Genomic DNA, 20,336 nt, shown 5'->3' with positions numbered 1-20,336 from the left:
AACAGTAAGATTTGTTAGAATAATAGTTAAGCAGATGCAAGATGCAAGCGACTTCTACTCTCTCTCTTTAGCCACGAAGCGTTCATAAAATATCTTTTCCCTGAAAATCTATTTAAAATCAACAACAACCACAGCAAAAACAAAACAAATTAACAACAGTTGAAGATATAACCTTTAAAAATTTAAAAGGTTCCTAGAACCAGAAAAGTTTCGTTATGCAATTAATGAAGTCTAGCATCAAAACCATTTGGTGACGCTCAGAGGGGAAATATTACGGTTGAGGAACAATGAAGTCTAGCATCAAAACAATTTAGTGACGCTTAGAGTGGAACTATTGCGGTTGAGGAATAAAGGAGGGGAGGAGGCAACAAACTCGATGTATGTATGAGGAACTGTCCTTTATTTGAATGTTTTAAACAATGTTTAAACTTCTACATATTGCCACCATCATACTTGTAAATAGATATTGTGTATGTGGACGTATGGCCCTCCATGCAAATATGTATTGATGTATTGATTGCTTGGTGTGACGTCGCTGTATTGATTGCTTGGTGTGACGTCGCTGTCAGTGTTTTTGTCTATTTTTGCATTGAGTCTCTGGTGTCGTGGCGGCAGCTTCGAAGGTACGTTATATCACAGGTAGTTAGCTATTTGTTAAAATAATAAAACCCAACCCCTTTTTATAAAAGGTGTCATTTTAATGTCTAGTTTTACTACTTTAATTTTTCGTGAATGTGCTTTTCGCTAAAGGACATTAAAGGATTTATTTATCAGCGTATTTGTATCCTATTAAAGGGTCTACGCTGGCATACACACAGAACATATCCACCAGTGTTCAAAATATATTCAAGAAGATATCATGAACTTTAAAAAAACTGACATACTTCGCATGAAGTAATTAGGAATATCAAATACGTGATTGAATACTGGCCTTAATATCCTGTATGTTGGACAATGCACATGCCCTAAACTGTGATCACTCGACTTTTCGCAAACGGTTACGTTAGAATGATCTCTGGTTCTCTGGTTGCCTTGATCTCTAGTTGCCTGGATCTCTGGTTGCCTGGATCTCTGGTTGCCTGGATCTCTAGTTGCCTGGATCTCTGGTTGCCTGGATCTCTAGTTGCCTGGATCTCTGGTTCCCTGGATCTCTGGTTGCCTGGATCTCTAGTTGCCTGGATCTCTGGTTGCCTGGATCTCTGGTTGTCTGAATCTCTAGTTGCCTGGATCTCTCGTTGCCTTAATCTCTAGTTGCCTGGATCTCTGGTTGCCTTGATCTCTAGTTGCCTGGATCTCTAGTTGCCTGGATCTCTAGTTGCCTGGATCTCTGGTTGCCTAAATCTCTAGTTGCCTGGATCTCTGGTTGTCTGAATCTCTAGTTGCCTGGATCTCTCGTTGCCTTAATCTCTAGTTGCCTGGATCTCTGGTTGCCTTGATCTCTAGTTGCCTGGATCTCTAGTTGCCTGGATCTCTAGTTGCCTGGATCTCTGGTTGCCTAAATCTCTAGTTGCCTGGATCTCTAGTTGCCTGGATCTCTGGTTGCCTGAATCTCTAGTTGCCTGGATCTCTAGTTGCCTGGATCTCTGGTTGCCTGGATCTCTGGTTGCCTGGATGTCTGGTTGCCTGGATCTCTAGTTGCCTGGATCTCTAGTAGCCTGGATCTCTAGTTGCCTGGATCTCTGGTTGCCTGGATCTCTAGTTGCCTGGATCTATCGTTGTCTGGATCTCTGGTTGCCTGGATCTCTGGTTGCCTGGATGTCTGGTTGCCTGGATGTCTGGTTGCCTGGATCTCTGGTTGCCTGGATCTCTAGTTGCCTGGATCTCTAGTTGCCTGGATCTCTCGTTGTCTGGATCTCTGGTTGCCTGGATCTCTGGTTGCCTGGATGTCTGGTTGCCTGGATGTCTGGTTGCCTGGATCTCTGGTTGCGTAGACACGCGTACACTTACGATAATACAAAATACCTAAGATTAAAATGAGTTATACTGGCAGACGTTGACATTGTAGTTCCAATGATTTGTTGAAAATTCAAAAAGCAAACTTTTTGCTAACAACAATTCTACCAATAACTGGAAATTGGTCAATCAGAGATTCCAATGCGATTTGTGCTTGGGTAATGCGGTAATCTCTTTACTAACAATCCCGGACCGCCGAGTTGATTTCACGTCAGGCCTGTGTTCTTTTCTACGTCATAAAATGTGAGTAAACAGTGCGTGAGTGAGTTAATATTCAACGTCACATCAGCAATAGTTCAGCCATATCGTGACCAGTGATTTAACAGTGAGTGAGTTAATAGTCAGCGTCACATCGGCAATAATTAAGCCATATCGTGACACGGTGCTGCCCATGAAGAAGGCATTCATTCATTCATTCATTCATTCATTCATTCATTCACGCCAAAGTGTCCCAGGAGCCAGTTTGCTTTTTGAGAGACAAAAGTGACACAAAACATTTCCATAACCATGGGAAATCTCAGCTAATAGCAGAGTCGATTGTAGGATTCCGACTGTATCATGAGCACGTGTTTATGAATCACAATCAAATAGTGATGATACCAGGTGTTCGCGTAGATGTGAGCGTATCCTGCCCCACCGGTGGCACCCGTCACAAACACACCCAAGGTTAAGTCAGTTGTTCAATTGAAAGAAAATATGAATATATGGTACAAGTCAAAATAGGGAATTGCATCAGGCATTTTCGCCACTGATGCGTCAAATGTGAACGCTTTGCTGAGCTGAGATTACAAGATACCAGCTGTCCTAGACTGGAACGCTGCTATAATACTTTCTCCAAGCAATGGCATGTGCAGGATTATTAACCCGATAGTTATAGCGCTCCTGTTTACTTGAGAAACACATTCGCCATGTTAGGTAATGTTGCTTTGGCGACCGTTTTGTTCCAAGGGGCAATAACTGTCCTATTGAAGCGACGGTCCAACCTGTCGCTTCTGGTCTGGTTCTCGCATCAATGCGCGCTGCGACCTCTAGTGACATGTAGAGACGGAGCCAAGCTAAAGCGTTACCCTGTTGCAATTTCATTCAAAAACGGTCGTTTACAACTGGATACTTTAAACTAGCACGTATTTTGTAGTGATTATAAGTTAAGGATATCAACATTTGTTGAGAATTCAACTAAAGGACGGTATATTGCCACGGTATTTTCAACATCAGAAAACGGCATGGCATTCCGTCAGTCCGGCCTAATATATCGCATCCATGACATAATGCAAACTCATTTTATTTTATCAGCCATTGTGTTAGTTCCAAAGCATTCAAGCAATGAAATGAATTTGACTCCTTAATTTAATTTCCTCATTTTAATTTGGATATATTTTGATCTTACGAAGATCTAAGAAATTCATGTAAGGAATTAAAAAATGTTTCGACAATGAATTGATTGGTTCTTCAAACATGTAAGTATACTAAAGTCCTTTTTTCTGTTAGTTATCTTCATTGTCAAAACATGCAGTAACAGATAATGAAAAGCATTGCATGTGTAAGCTAATACGAGCACACATGTACAAGTATACCAAGGTATCAAATAAACTAATAACAGTCATTGTGCAATGCAGATATCTGTCGGTTTAAAGAGAACGAAATAGCATTAAAAAATTGTTTATCTTAAAATTTGAAACAGTCAAGAATAAGCAAACAAAAAGCTAGGCCTAAAAAAATGAAGAATGAGCATTATCTGTATTACATTTGATGATTGTCAAGGCAAGCTTGATGTAGACACTGCAATGTTCATACAGTCTTAACTATGGAGATCGACAATTAGTATATTTCAACTAATATATAGCGACTTCTGTGTCTGAAATATTTGCTATTTTTGTAAAATGCAAAACGGCCACATTAACATATATCTTTCATTTACCATATTGAAACATAATCATGGTAGTATTTGCCACAACTGCCACCATTCATCCACCAACTCTTATCTATAACATCCACCAACTCCTCATCCTGCGTGTTAATATTGATTGTTAGTTATTCTTTACGCGGCGATTTCTGGGTTAACCTTCGCCTGTCAACTTGGGAATAAATAACATTAAGTTACTCTAGTACATCGATGTATTGGTTGTTAACACTAAGTAACGCTAGTACATCGATGTATAGTTTGTTAACACTATGTAACGCTAGTACATCGATGTATAGTTTGTTAACGCTATGTAACGCTAGTACATCGATGTATTGGTTGTTAACACTAAGTAACGCTAGTACATCGATGTATAGTTTGTTAACGCTATGTTACCCTAGTACATCGATGTATTGGTTGTTAACACTATGTAACGCTAGTACATCGATGTATAGTTTGTTAACACTAAGTAACGCTAGTACATCGATGTATTGGTTGTTAACACTAAGTAACGCTAGTACATCGATGTATAGTTTGTTAACACTATGTAACGCTAGTACATCGATGTATTGGTTGTTAACACTAAGTAACGCTAGTACATCGATGTATTGGTTGTTAACACTAAGTAACGCTAGTACATCGATGTATTGGTTGTTAACACTAAGTAACGCTAGTACATCGATGTATTGGTTGTTAACACTAAGTAACGCTAGTACATCGATGTATTGGTTGTTAACACTAAGTAACGCTAGTACATCGATGTATTGGTTGTTAACACTAAGTAACGCTAGTACATCGATGTATTGGTTGTTAACACTAAGTAACGCTAGTACATCGATGTATAGTTTGTTAACGCTATGTAACCCTAGTACATCGATGTATAGTTTGTTAACACTATGTAACGCTAGTACATCGATGTATGGTTTGTTAACACTAAGTAACGCTAGTACATCGATGTATGGTTTGTTAACACTAAGTAACGCTAGTACATCGATGTATAGCTTGTTAACACTAAGTAACGCTAGTACATCGATGTATAGTTTGTTAACACTTAGTAACGCTAGTACATCGATGTATTGGTTGTTAACACTAAGTAACGCTAATACATCGATGTATTGGTTGTTAACACTAAGTAACGCTAGTACATCGATGTATAGTTTGTTAACGCTATGTAACCCTAGAACATCGATGTATGGTTTGTTAACACTATGTAACGCTAGTACATCGATGTATGGTTTGTTAACACTAAGTAACGCTAGTACATCGATGTATGGTTTGTTAACACTAAGTAACGCTAGTACATCGATGTATAGCTTGTTAACACTAAGTAACGCTAGTACATCGATGTATAGTTTGTTAACACTAAGTAACGCTAGTACATCGATGTATGGTTTGTTAACACTAAGTAACGCTAGTACATCGATGTATAGCTTGTTAACACTAAGTAACGCTAGTACATCGATGTATAGTTTGTTAACACTAAGTAACGCTAGTACATCGATGTATAGTTTGTTAACACTAAGTAACGCTAGTACATCAATGTATAGTTTGTTAACACTATGTAACCCTAGTACATCGATGTATAGCTTGTTAACACTAAGTAACGCTAGTACATCGATGTATAGTTTGTTAACACTAAGTAACGCTAGTACATCGATGTATAGTTTGTTAACGCTACGTAACGCTAGTACATCGATGTATAGTTTGTTAACACTAAGTAACGCTAGTACATCAATGTATAGTTTGTTAACACTATGTAACCCTAGTACATCGATGTATGGTTTGTTAACACTATGTAACCCTAGTACATCGATGTATTGGTTGTTAACACTAAGTAACGCTAGTACATCGATGTATAGTTTGTTAACGCTATGTAACCCTAGTACATCGATGTATAGTTTGTTAACACTAAGTAACGCTAGTACATCGATGTATAGTTTGTTAACGCTATGTAACGCTAGTACATCGATTTATAGTTTGTTAACACTAAGTAACGCTAGTACATCGATGTATAGTTTGTTAACGCTATGTAACCCTAGTACATCGATGTATAGTTTGTTAACACTAAGTAACGCTAGTACATCGATGTATAGTTTGTTAACACTATGTAACCCTAGTACATCGATGTATAGTTTGTTAACGCTATGTAACCCTAGTACATCGATGTATAGTTTCTTAACACTAAGTAACGCTAGTACATCGATGTATGGTTTGTTAACACTATGTAACCCTAGTACATCGATGTATTGGTTGTTAACACTAAGTAACGCTAGTACATCGATGTATTGGTTGTTAACGCTATGTGACCCTAGTACATCGATGTATAGTTTGTTAACGCTATGTAACCCTAGTACATCGACGTATTGGTTGTTAACACTAAGTAACGCTAGTACATCAATGTATAGTTTGTTAACACTATGTAACCCTAGTACATCGATGTATAGCTTGTTAACACTAAGCAACGCTAGTACATCGATGTATAGTTTGTTAACGCTATGTAACGCTAGTACATCGATGTATAGTTTGTTAACACTAAGTAACGCTAGTACATCAATGTATAGTTTGTTAACACTATGTAACCCTAGTACATCGATGTATGGTTTGTTAACACTATGTAACCCTAGTACATCGATGTATTGGTTGTTAACACTAAGTAACCCTAGTACATCGATGTATAGTTTGTTAACGCTATGTAACCCTAGTACATCGATGTATAGTTTGTTAACACTAAGTAACGCTAGTACATCGATGTATAGTTTGTTAACGCTATGTAACGCTAGTACATCGATTTATAGTTTGTTAACACTAAGTAACGCTAGTACATCGATGTATAGTTTGTTAACGCTATGTAACCCTAGTACATCGATGTATAGTTTGTTAACACTAAGTAACGCTAGTACATCGATGTATAGTTTGTTAACGCTATGTAACGCTAGTACATCGATTTATAGTTTGTTAACACTAAGTAACGCTAGTACATCGATGTATAGTTTGTTAACGCTATGTAACCCTAGTACATCGATGTATAGCTTGTTAACACTAAGTAACGCTAGTACATCGATGTATAGTTTGTTAACACTATGTAACGCTAGTACATCGATGTATAGTTTGTTAACACTATGTAACGCTAGTACATCGATGTATAGTTTGTTAACACTATGTAACGCTAGTACATCGATGTATAGTTTGTCAACACTATGTAACCCTAGTACATCGATGTATGGTTTGTTAACACTATGTAACCCTAGTACATCGATGTATTGGTTGTTAACACTAAGTAACGCTAGTACATCGATGTATAGTTTGTTAACGCTATGTAACCCTAGTACATCGATGTATTGGTTGTTAACACTAAGTAACGCTAGTACATCGATGTATAGTTTGTTAACGCTATGTAACCCTAGTACATCGATGTATTGGTTGTTAACACTAAGTAACGCTAGTACATCGATGTATGGTTTGTTAACGCTATGTAACCCTAGTACATCGATGTATTGGTTGTTAACACTAAGTAACGCTAGTACATCGATGTATAGTTTGTTAACGCTATGTTACCCTAGTACATCGATGTATTGGTTGTTAACACTAAGTAACGCTAGTACATCGATGTATAGTTTGTTAACGCTATGTAATCCTAGTACTTCGATGTCTTGTTTGTTAACACTATGTAGCGCTAATACATCGATGTATTGTTTGTTAACACTATGTAACCCTAGTACATCGATGTATAGTTTGTTAACACTATGTGACCCTAGTACATGGATGTATGGTTTGTTAACACTATGTAACCCTAGTACATCGATGTATGGTTTGTTAACACTGTGTGACCCTAGTACATCGATGTACAGTTTGTTAACGCTATGTAACCCTAGAACATCGATGTATAGTTTGTTAACACTATGTGACCCTAGTACATCGATGTATAGTTTGTTAACACTATGTGACCCTAGTAAATGGATTTATAGTTTGTTAACACTATGGGACCCTAGTACATCTATGTATAGTTTGTTAACACTATGTAACCCTAGTACATCGACGTATTGGTTGTTAACACTAAGTAACGCTAGTACATCGATGTATGGTTTGTTAACACTATGTAACCCTAGTACATCGATGTATTGGTTGTTAGCACTAAGTAACGCTAGTACATCGATGTATAGTTTGTTAACGCTATGTAACCCTAGTACATCGATGTATGGTTTGTTAACACTAAGTAACGCTAGTACATCGATGTATAGTTTGTTAACGCTATGTAACCCTAGCACATCGATGTATAGTTTGTTAACACTATGTTACCCTAGTACATCGATGTATAGTTTGTTAACACTATGTGACCCTAGTACATCGATTTATAGTTTGTTAACACTATGTGACCCTAGTACATCGATGTATTGTGTGTTAACGCTATGTGACCCTAGTACATCGATGTATAGTTGGTTAACGCTATGTGACACTAGTACATGGATTTATAGTTTGTTAACACTATGTGACCCTAGTACATCTATGTATAGTTTGTTAACGCTATGTAACCCTAGTACATCGATGTATTGGTTGTTAACACTAAGTAACGCTAGTACATCGATGTATGGTTTGTTAACACTATGTAACCCTAGTACATCGATGTATTGGTTGTTAACACTAAGTAACGCTAGTACATCGATGTATAGTTTGTTAACGCTATGTAACCCTAGTACATCGATGTATTGGTTGTTAACACTACGTTACCCTAGTACATCGATGTATAGTTTGTTAACACTATGTTACCCTGGTACATCGATGTATAGTTTGTTAACACTATGTGACCCTAGTACATGGATGTATAGTTTGTTAACACTATGTGACCCTAGTACATGGATGTATGGTTTGTTAACACTATGTTACCCTAGTACTTCGATGTATTGTTTGTTAACACTGTGTAGCGCTAATACATCGATGTATTGTTTGTTAACACTATGTAACCCTAGTACATCGATGTATAGTTTGTTAACACTAAGTAACGCTAGTACATCGATGTATGGTTTGTTAACACTATGTAACCCTAGTACATCGATGTATTGGTTGTTAACACTAAGTAACGCTAGTACATCGATGTATGGTTTGTTAACGCTATGTAACGCTAGTACATCGATGTATTGTTTGTTAACACTAAGTAACGCTAGTACATCGATGTATAGTTTGTTAACGCTATGTAACCCTAGTACATCGATGTATAGTTTGTTAACACTATGTAACCCCAGTACATCGATGTATAGTTTGTTAACACTATGTGACCCTAGTACATCGATGTATAGTTTGTTAACACTATGTGACCCTAGTACATCGATGTATAGTTTGTTAACACTATGTAACGCTAGTACATCGATGTATAGTTTGTTAACACTATGTAACCCTAGTACATCGATGTATGGTTTGTTAACACTATGTAACCCTAGTACATCGATGTATGGTTTGTTAACACTATGTAATCCTAGTACTTCGATGTATTGTTTGTTAACACTGTGTAGCGCTAATACATCGATGTATTGTTTGTTAACACTATGTAACCCTAGTACATCGATGTATAGTTTGTTAACACTATGTGACCCTAGTACATCGATGTATAGTTTGTTAACACTATGTGACCCTAGTACATCGATGTATAGTTTGTTAACGCTATGTAACCCTAGTACATCGATGTATAGTTTGTTAACGCTATGTAACCCTAGTACATCGATGTATTGGTTGTTAACACTATGTTACCCTAGTACATCGATGTATTGGTTGTTAACACTATGTGACCCTAGTACATCGATGTATGGTTTGTTAACACTATGTGACCCTAGTACATCGATGTATGGTTTGTTAACACTGTGTGACCCTAGTACATCGATTTATAGTTTGTTAACACTGTGTGACCCTAGTACATCGATGTATAGTTTGTTAACACTATGTAACCCTAGTACATCGATGTATAGTTTGTTAACACTATGTGACCCTAGTACATGGATTTATAGTTTGTTAACACTATGTGAACCTAGGACATGGATTTATAGTTTGTTAACACTATGTGACCCTAGTACATGGATTTATAGTTTGTTAACACTATGTGACCCTAGTACATCGATGTATAGTTTGTTAACACTATGTGACCCTAGTACATCGATGTATAGTTTGTTAACGCTATGTAACCCTAGAACATCGATGTATAGTTTGTTAACACTATGTAACCCTAGTACATTGATGTATAGTTTGTTAACACTATGTGACCCTAGTACATGGATTTATAGTTTGTTAACACTATGTGACCCTAGTACATCTATGTATTGTTTGTTAACACAATGTAGTGAGTGAGTTGGGTTTAATGCCGCTTTTAACAGTATTCCAGTTATATCACGGCGTGTCAGCTTTATGGGGGAGGAAAGTCCGAAGTGATGCAGGTCTCAGACGTTTACCACTTCGGTGAAACCCACGAGCACGGGTATGGTGCTGACAAACCTAGAAACATAATCTGGGCGAATAACACAATGTAACCCTAGTACATCTATGTATAGTTTGTTAACACTATGTGACCCTAGTACATGGATGTATGGTTTGTTAACACTATGTTACCCTAGTACTTCGATGTATTGTTTGTTAACACTGTGTAGCGCTAATACATCGATGTATTGTTTGTTAACACTATGTAACCCTAGTACATCGATGTATAGTTTGTTAACACTAAGTAACGCTAGTACATCGATGTATGGTTTGTTAACACTATGTAACCCTAGTACATCGATGTATTGGTTGTTAACACTAAGTAACGCTAGTACATCGATGTATGGTTTGTTAACGCTATGTAACGCTAGTACATCGATGTATTGTTTGTTAACACTAAGTAACGCTAGTACATCGATGTATAGTTTGTTAACGCTATGTAACCCTAGTACATCGATGTATAGTTTGTTAACACTATGTAACCCCAGTACATCGATGTATAGTTTGTTAACACTATGTGACCCTAGTACATCGATGTATAGTTTGTTAACACTATGTGACCCTAGTACATCGATGTATAGTTTGTTAACACTATGTAACGCTAGTACATCGATGTATAGTTTGTTAACACTATGTAACCCTAGTACATCGATGTATGGTTTGTTAACACTATGTAACCCTAGTACATCGATGTATGGTTTGTTAACACTATGTAATCCTAGTACTTCGATGTATTGTTTGTTAACACTGTGTAGCGCTAATACATCGATGTATTGTTTGTTAACACTATGTAACCCTAGTACATCGATGTATAGTTTGTTAACACTATGTGACCCTAGTACATCGATGTATAGTTTGTTAACACTATGTGACCCTAGTACATCGATGTATAGTTTGTTAACGCTATGTAACCCTAGTACATCGATGTATAGTTTGTTAACGCTATGTAACCCTAGTACATCGATGTATTGGTTGTTAACACTATGTTACCCTAGTACATCGATGTATTGGTTGTTAACACTATGTGACCCTAGTACATCGATGTATGGTTTGTTAACACTATGTGACCCTAGTACATCGATGTATGGTTTGTTAACACTGTGTGACCCTAGTACATCGATTTATAGTTTGTTAACACTGTGTGACCCTAGTACATCGATGTATAGTTTGTTAACACTATGTAACCCTAGTACATCGATGTATAGTTTGTTAACACTATGTGACCCTAGTACATGGATTTATAGTTTGTTAACACTATGTGAACCTAGGACATGGATTTATAGTTTGTTAACACTATGTGACCCTAGTACATGGATTTATAGTTTGTTAACACTATGTGACCCTAGTACATCGATGTATAGTTTGTTAACACTATGTGACCCTAGTACATCGATGTATAGTTTGTTAACGCTATGTAACCCTAGAACATCGATGTATAGTTTGTTAACACTATGTAACCCTAGTACATTGATGTATAGTTTGTTAACACTATGTGACCCTAGTACATGGATTTATAGTTTGTTAACACTATGTGACCCTAGTACATCTATGTATTGTTTGTTAACACAATGTAGTGAGTGAGTTGGGTTTAATGCCGCTTTTAACAGTATTCCAGTTATATCACGGCGTGTCAGCTTTATGGGGGAGGAAAGTCCGAAGTGATGCAGGTCTCAGACGTTTACCACTTCGGTGAAACCCACGAGCACGGGTATGGTGCTGACAAACCTAGAAACATAATCTGGGCGAATAACACAATGTAACCCTAGTACATCTATGTATAGTTTGTTAACACTATGTGACCCTAGTACATGGATTTATAGTTTGTTAACGCTATGTGACCCTAGTACATCTATGTATAGGTTGTTAACACTATGTGACCCTAGTACATCGATGTATAGTTTGTTAACAGTATGTGACCCTAGTACATCGATGTATAGTTTGTTAACACTATGTGACCCTATTGCATGGATTTATAGTTTGTTAACACTATGTGACCCTAGTACATCTATGTATTGTTTATTAACACAATGTGACCCTAGTACATCGATGTATTGTGTGTTAACGTTATGTGACCCTAGTACATCGATGTATAGTTTGTTAACACTATGTGACCCTAGTACATCGATGTATTGTGTGTTAACGCTATGTGACCCTAGTACATCGATGTATAGTTTGTTAACACTATGTGACCCTAGTACATCGATGTATTGTGTGTTAACGCTATGTGACCCTAGTACATCGATGTATAGTTTGTTAACACTATGTGACCCTAGTACATGGATTTATAGTTTGTTAACGCTATGTGACCCTAGTACATCTATGTATAGGTTGTTAACACTATGTGACCCTAGTACATCGATGTATAGTTTGTTAACAGTATGTGACCCTAGTACATGGATTTATAGTTTGTTAACAGTATGTACGTTGTGCTGCTGTATGTGGTGTTTCTGTATATGGTGCTGCTGTATCCTAGAACATGGATGTATAGTTTGTTAACACTTTGTTACCCTGGAACATCGATGTATTGTGTGTTAACACTATGTGACCCTAGTACATCGATGTATTGTTTGTTAACACTATGTGACCCTAGTACATCGATGTATTGTGTGTTAACACTATGTGACCCTAGTACATCGATGTATAGTTTGTTAACAGTATGTACGTTGTGCTGCTGTATGTGGTGTTTCTGTATATGGTGCTGCTGTATGTGGTGATACTGTACGTGGTGTTGTTGTATGTGGTGCTGCTGTATGTGGTGATACTGTACGTGGTGTTGTTGTACGTGGTGTTGTTGTATGTGGTGCTGCTGTATGTGGTGTTGCTGTACGTGGTGTTGTTGTATGTGGTGTTGTTGTATGTGGTGTTGTTGTATGTGGTGTTGTTGTATGTGGTGTTGCTGTACGTGGTGTTGTTGTATGTGGTGTTGTTGTACGTGGTGTTGTTGTATGTGGTGCTGCTGTATGTGGTGTTGCTGTACGTGGTGTTGTTGTATGTGGTGTTGTTGTATGTGGTGTTGTTGTATGTGGTGTTGCTGTACGTGGTGTTGTTGTATGTGGTGTTGTTGTATGTGGTGTTGTTGTATGTGGTGTTGCTGTATGTGGTGTTGCTGTACGTGGTGTTGTTGTATGTGGTGTTGTTGTACGTGGTGTTGTTGTATGTGGTGTTGTTGTATGTGGTGTTGTTGTATGTGGTGTTGTTGTATGTGGTGTTGTTGTATGTGGTGTTGTTGTATGTGGTGTTGTTGTATGTGGTGTTGTTGTATGTGGTGTTGTTGTATGTGGTGTTGTTGTATGTGGTGTTGTTGTATGTGGTGTTGTTGTATGTGGTGTTGTTGTATGTGGTGTTGCTGTATGTGGTGTTGTTGTATGTGGTGTTGTTGTATGTGGTGTTGTTGTACGTGGTGTTGTTGTATGTGGTGCTGCTGTATGTGGTGTTGCTGTACGTGGTGTTGTTGTATGTGGTGTTGTTGTATGTGGTGTTGTTGTATGTGGTGTTGTTGTATGTGGTGTTGCTGTATGTGGTGTTGCTGTACGTGGTGTTGTTGTATGTGGTGTTGTTGTATGTGGTGTTGTTGTATGTGGTGTTGTTGTATGTGGTGTTGTTGTATGTGGTGTTGTTGTATGTGGTGTTGTTGTATGTGGTGTTGCAGTGTGTGGTGTTGCTGTATGTGGTGCTGCCGTATGTGGTGTTGCTGTATGTGGTGATGCTGTGTGTGGCCTTGCTGTATGTGGTGCTGCTGTTAGTCCATGAGCCAGACCCCAACAATTGATAAAGTTGTACAATCCAGAGTCGAATCCACGGGACTAGATTTCGGGGTAGGGGAAACCAGAAAGTGGAATAACTTTACACGCAATAGTCATATGGTGAAGTATGACCACTCAAAATGTTGGTAACCTGATGCTCTATATGTTGGTATGTAACATAGGACTAATACAGTACAAATGTAGTTCACCAGAGGTCACAAGGTCACAACATTTGACCTCTGCTTAAAATATTACCACCTGTCAGAAAATAAACTGCACATACCACTGCAATGGGACTTTCGAAACCCAAATGGGCTATGATTGAAGCCAAGAAGTACCCAAGTCCGTTAAAAGTCTGAAAAAAGTGAAATTTATTATCTTTTTTGTTGTGGTAAAGAACGGTTTTTGATGCATTTTAAGACAATTGTCGATTTGCGTTAAAAGCATACAAGATTTGTATGAAGTTGGACTTCCTGAAATATGTCATTATGTTTTGATAAAAAACTACTCCTATTGCTCATAGTCATGCCCTACATGTATTCAGATGATGGTTAAGTTACATTTTGATGTAATTTGGTTACCACTAATCCAAGAAGAATGCCATCTAGTACCATATATGAACTCGGTTTCAACCTAAATATATTACACAATATTACAAACCCTTTGAGTTACAATAAGAAGGGACCTTTATTCTGCAAAAGAAAAGACAAACTTAATGTTTTGTACTAAAGTTGAATTTAGAGACAATGACTGCTCGCTTTCAATTGCCTCCTTATAAGAACAAGAACAGGGATGTGAGCCAGAAGCATTATGTGAGCATAGAATCTTTTTTTCTATTGGAAAACAGTTGCTAATATTTAACTCTACTTAACATATAGGAAAGTTTAAATGATCAAATACACATTTTCCAAGTCACATTACGGTACTAAACATTCTTAAAAAGGAATCCAAACAGTGTTGTCTGCTTTTCAAGAGAGATAACTCTCATCTATCGTTTTTCAAAGGGGAGCAGTTAATGTTTTTGAAGTCGCTGCTGAAGGAGATTTCCATCGCTCTGGCTATACACTAAGCTTGGAAAGACACCACAAGCCAAATCTAGTGCTGCTGCAGCTTCCACAGACTCTGTTTCGTGCGACCTTGACCAAACATATACTCAAATTGAAGAGTATCCATATGATACTTGATAAGAAAAGCAAACCTTCGGATTATCCTGACAAACATTGACTTAGCTAGTCAATGAAAACCAGAAGTTGAAGGAACAGCTCCTAGCTGCCAAGCAAGACACTTCTCATTTTGATAAAATGATGATGAATGTATTTGTTATGCTTAGAAATGAAGTCAAGGGATAAGATGTTACAATGTCTTGGCCAACTGTATCAACAGAAATGAAAAATGCATCTGCCTACATTCCTGCATCATTAAACCTCTTCTTGAAAATGCTTTTAACTTGAGACACTAACCCATTAATTCTTGTATCAGACCATATTCACAGACTCTATAGGGTAGGACATTGTGATGGCAAAACATGTGTCAAGGTGAATCTCTAAAAACAAATCCTGCTGCCATATGTTGCGAAATTAGTCACTGGGTGTGTGGAACTAATTTGCATTCTGAACCGAATTGGACATGGCGTTTCATACTCCCAAATTGAAGAGATTGACACAGCACTCTGTCTTCATAAATTGTCACTGAGCGAAGAAAGTGTTACACTACCAGAATGCATACAACCAAATGTCCAAGTAACATTGGCGTTTGATAACATCGACTGACTGGAAGAGACACTAAGTTGCGGAGGGACATCACACTAAGTGAATGGAATCAACGTGCAGCAAAAGATGAGTGGTCCACAGCATTTGAAGGATGTCCTGAATGAACCAACACAGAAGCATGGAACTATCAAGGTTGTCAAGTCGCAGCTTCCTATCTACAATGCTTGTGTATGAGCTGGGCCGCAACCTCGTGATAACATTCAAGTTGACGACATGGAACTGAAACAGGAGGTGAAAAAGAAAACCCTACTATGGATGATAACTCGGTTGCAATGATCAGCAAACCAGACTGCGAGCAGCTTGAAAGGGTTCAATATTCATGTCCATGTTAAAGTTGTGACTGGCTTTCCACTCACTGTCCATGGTTTTTTTGTCAGTCCCAGAAGATCAGAACATCACTAGCCCTCGGGAGCATTGTTTTGGTTTGCGATCAAGCATTGTATGCAAAGGCCACTGAAAACATTTTGAAACAGAAGAAGCTATTCATTGAATCGTTCCTAGGTTAAGCGTGTTTCACACAGTGTACACACTGTTAGGTGTGGTAGAACAACTGGGTTAAGAGACCTCTGCATAGAAACTGGAGTGATCGCTGAAGGTTCTGTTGAAGGTGTACTTGACGGTTGAAGATACAACCGTTCTGTTAGATTCCACAACGGCTTGGTTGTAATGGGTTTAACTGATGGAAAGCCTCAAAACAGATAACAGAGATGATCAATGCGTTTTCACAAGACATATGCCAGGAGACCTTCTATGAAGCACTTAGCACTCCAGAGTTTATATCTTTGGCAGAGTATTTCTACCAGGATCAAAATGATCTTCATCACCAATGTTGGATGTCACACTTTGATATTGTCGATATCTTGTACCTAGAAGGCACAACGAGGCACCAAAGGTTTCACTCTGAAGCCTGGAGCCATAAGCAGACATTACCTTACTGCAAATATGTCGTATACTGAAGTTCCCAAAACCTTGCGACAAGGAATATCCTGTGGGTATACTGACATGGTGTTTGATGTTTATCAGGAAGAATCAATCAAAAATGCAGAGAGAGCCAACAGAGGACCCCAGCATGGCATACCATTCAGGACCCTTGCACCCGAACATTGGGTCATACAGTGAATGTCCTCCTGAACCTAGAGAACAAGGCACACCTGATTTAAGTACTTGTTACTGGCTGGAGTGAAGATGAACGGAGAAGCAGGCTTGCATAAGACTAACGGTGGAGCCAGTCAACAATGTTAAAGCCCTAAGATGTAGCCAAGAAGAGGCAGACACCAGACTCCTCCTTCATGCGAAGCGCTGTACTGATTCTGGCTTTACTGCAGTTGTGATTGTGTCTGATACAATAAGTATGTCCATATTATTGACTTGGCATTACCATCACAGCTACCATCCTCAATTTACATGAAGGGAGGAACCAGGACAGGAGATAAATATGTTGACGTCCAGAAAGTTGGTGACACGCAAGGCCTTGACTAATCTGCAGGCCTCCTGTGACTGCATGTGTTTACAAGGGGATTGCCTAAAAGTCGGGCCGGACCGGGCCAGCGGGTAATACTAAAAATGGATTGCAGAATAATAAAACGAAACGTGCATATCTAGGCAGATCGCAAATGTCCACAAACGTATAGTTTTGCTCATTTAATTGAGTTTGAATCAAAATGCATCTTCAACAATGTAATAAACTGATAATTATGACTACATACCGTGAGTCCGCGTAGAAAAGTCAGTGTCTGTGTGTTTTCACTGTGTGTTTTCTTTGATGAGAAAGTTTCTCACCGACCTTAGCGTGTAGGGGTGTGATGTCCAGGGCAGGAAACGACAGTGTTTTGACTACTCTTCTTTCATTAATTAACGTGTTGGTCATCCCTAATTAACCTTTACTAATTCATGTTAAACCAACACAGGATGTTTTCTGGAAGTGGATATTCGCGAATGTCATAGGGCTGACACGACACGTGTTAAGAACTGTCCTAGCACTTCTAAAGTTCCTAACTTTCTTTATATCTAAAGACTAGTATTATATCTAATTCTATACCACTTTATTGTCTCATACTGCGGTAGTTAAAGAAAACACAGTGCTCAAAGTGAAGCCCTTTTCCCTCTACATTCTCAACATAGTCTCTATCAGAAGTGTTTGGCTTGTGTTGGGTCCGACTTGGTCCGGGCTGTCAAAATCAACTTTAAACACACATATCTATCATCAAATGTCTTTACATCTGTAGCTTAGTATTTTATCTACCTATATACCACTTTATAATGTCACAGTACATCGTATTTAAAGAAAACGGATCCGTTAAAGTCAAGCACTTTTACTGTATTTTCTTAAGAAAATCTGTCACATGTGTTTGCCCCGACTCGGCCCGGGCTGTCAAAATCAACTTAAACCTCATATATGTATCATGCCATGGATTGAGATCTATAGATTAGTATTATATCTAACTATATACCACTTCATAGTGTCTCAGATATTTACAGAAAACAAGGTGATCAAAGTGAAGTCCATTTCCCCCTACATTCTCAACATAGTCTCTATCAGAAGTGTTTTGCTTGTGTTGGGTCCGACTTGGCCCGGGCTGTCAAAATCAACTTAAACATCACAGATGTAACATCAAATGTGTTTACATCTATAGACAAGTATTATCACAGCAAAAAAAGTGTAGGTTTCCGGATTCCGGAAACCTTCCGGAAACCTTCCGGATACCTTCCCATTTTGGATCCGGCCCGGATACCTTCCGGAAACCTTCCAAAAATAATGTCAAAATTTGGGGGGTGCATTTTGTTCACTTAAGTGTGAAACATATAAAAAAGTTATCTTGAAAATACCAAGAGATTTGAAGGTTGCTGAAGGCATTTGGAAGGTTTCCGGAAGGTTTCCGGAAGGTTTCCGGAAGGTATCCGGATGCAAATTTTCTTCATGTATTTTTTAACAATAAATGTGTCAGTGTGGGATATCATTCAACTGCAGTGATTTTCTGAGTCATCACATTCCTCAATATCCTCAGTAATGTTTGAGATTAAATCAGTACATATAGTGTAACTTCATAAGGAGTAAACACTAAAACAAAAAAACTTCCCCCCTCTGCCTTTTAGATAGCTTAAACTCAGTGGGCATTATTGTTTAATGATATAAACTGTGAATTTTATGGACATAAACAAGTCCTCGGGAAAGTACTTGCAATAGGAGACTTAATGGTTTGAGTGACCCCAACTCGAAGGGATCCTGCTTGTATGTAATGAATCATTACTTCAGCTAAGTTGACTGTTTAATAAGGATATTGGTTGAACCTACTAAAGCCTCAATTAGAAGATAAATTGGAATCTGACATGGATTAGATAAATACAAAGGCATAACTACAAAAATCAAGTGCCCTTCAGGCACCAGGAACTTCTTAACCGTGTCATTGTCACTGTAACACAAAATGTTACAACCTGAATAATTATAAAGATTTCAACCAGAATCAACTGCCATTCACTTATTGTCATTGGACTGACCCAAAAGAACTGGTATTTATAACCAAATTTGTTGTTCAGTGATCCTTTTTTCACCCCATAGATAACTGGTCATCCTGGTAAATAAAGACAAAAATGATGCTCAAAATTTCATGTGCTTACATTCAAATCTTTTATTTATTTTTACAGCCTTAAGTCAATCTTCTGTCAATCAATGGGGCATGTTGCATACAATTGCCTTCCTTATTGAATGGTAAAATTTAGAGTTCCCTTTATTCACTAAGTGGACACCATCAGGCAGAAACAAGGAATCCCGCATGTTAAACTGGCGGCTGTGGTCCCATATGGTGACATGAGGGTTGTCACCCAACTGTTCCTGGAGAGTCTTGTTAATTGACCTCATTTTCTTACTATAAGCATTTCTGCTCATGCCCCTTGGCTTGAGTCTGTCAAATAGAGATCCAAGAATCAGATGTGATGTTGGCATTGCAGCACTGACATGGGAAGCAAGTCTTTCCATCGCGTTTACAATTTCCCCAGCGCCTCTTGCAGAACTGATGTCATTCTCGCCTGAAAAATACAATAGTTGTAAAAGATTGGACAATGGAGTTGGGTGTTATAAGCCTTCAAAATAAACAAAATAAGCAAACAGTTACCCTAAATAATTTGATATTTATGATTAAATTTAATTAAGTCCAATATTAGTTTTCTGACCATGGGTGAATGGCCGGTATTATGACTAGGGGTCTTAAGCTAAATCTAATAACAAAATCACTTACAAAAGCCAATACATATTTTACTTACCGATCTGCATGAAAATTATCCCACAGAATCCTTGAGGGAGTTGCCTCACCTCTTCCATCATCCTGGCTACATCAGCACCACCTATCCCTCGAAAATGTGCTGTGACCCCATTGAGATCTAAATCCCCATGAGCATGAGTGCTTAGCCTCTTGACAAAACTGTGTCCCATGACGTACACATTTATCTTATTCATATTTCAAAGTTAGTGGGAAAATGGTGAATATATCTGGAAGAAAGTAGAATATTGTGGAACTGACT

The 20,336-nt window shown here is 38.2% G+C and overlaps 2 protein-coding genes across 2 annotated transcripts in view; one reads left to right on the top strand and one right to left on the bottom strand.

Moving 5' to 3' along the window:
- The window catches only part of LOC124123889 (probable methyltransferase-like protein 24), a 98,997-nt gene that overhangs the window by 9,879 nt on the left and 68,782 nt on the right, over positions 1 to 20,336 (top strand). The window lies entirely within an intron of this gene.
- LOC125380909 (probable serine/threonine-protein kinase clkA) lies at positions 999 to 20,247 on the bottom strand. Its single transcript, XM_048396669.1, has 6 exons — positions 20,079 to 20,247; positions 19,641 to 19,844; positions 16,900 to 16,954; positions 12,972 to 14,045; positions 1,768 to 1,942; positions 999 to 1,223 (listed from the first exon to the last, which is right to left on the bottom strand). Exons 1-6 carry the CDS (start codon positions 20,245 to 20,247, stop codon positions 999 to 1,001), a joined length of 1,902 nt encoding a protein of 633 aa, XP_048252626.1.

This window comes from Haliotis rufescens, unplaced genomic scaffold, assembly GCF_023055435.1.
Source record: "Haliotis rufescens isolate VD_foot unplaced genomic scaffold, xgHalRufe1.0.p SCAF_16, whole genome shotgun sequence".
Lineage (NCBI taxonomy): Eukaryota > Metazoa > Mollusca > Gastropoda > Lepetellida > Haliotidae > Haliotis > Haliotis rufescens.
Note: the sequence above shows the minus strand (reverse complement) of the source record. Positions and strands in the feature narration are given on the sequence as shown.

What these genes read in the sequence shown, in the direction of transcription:
- LOC125380909 (XM_048396669.1), bottom strand. Translation starts at nt 20,247, where the DNA reads ATGGGACACAGTTTTGTCAAGAGGCTAAGCACTCATGCTCATGGGGAT. An exon ending in GATAATTTTCATGCAGATCG is followed by an intron (nt 19,845 to 20,078) that starts GTAAGTAAAATA and finishes TGTATTTTTCAG; the next exon opens with GCGAGAATGACATCAGTTCT. An exon ending in ACCACATACAGCAGCACAAC is followed by an intron (nt 1,943 to 12,971) that starts GTACATACTGTT and finishes TATTATCGTAAG; the next exon opens with TGTACGCGTGTCTACGCAAC.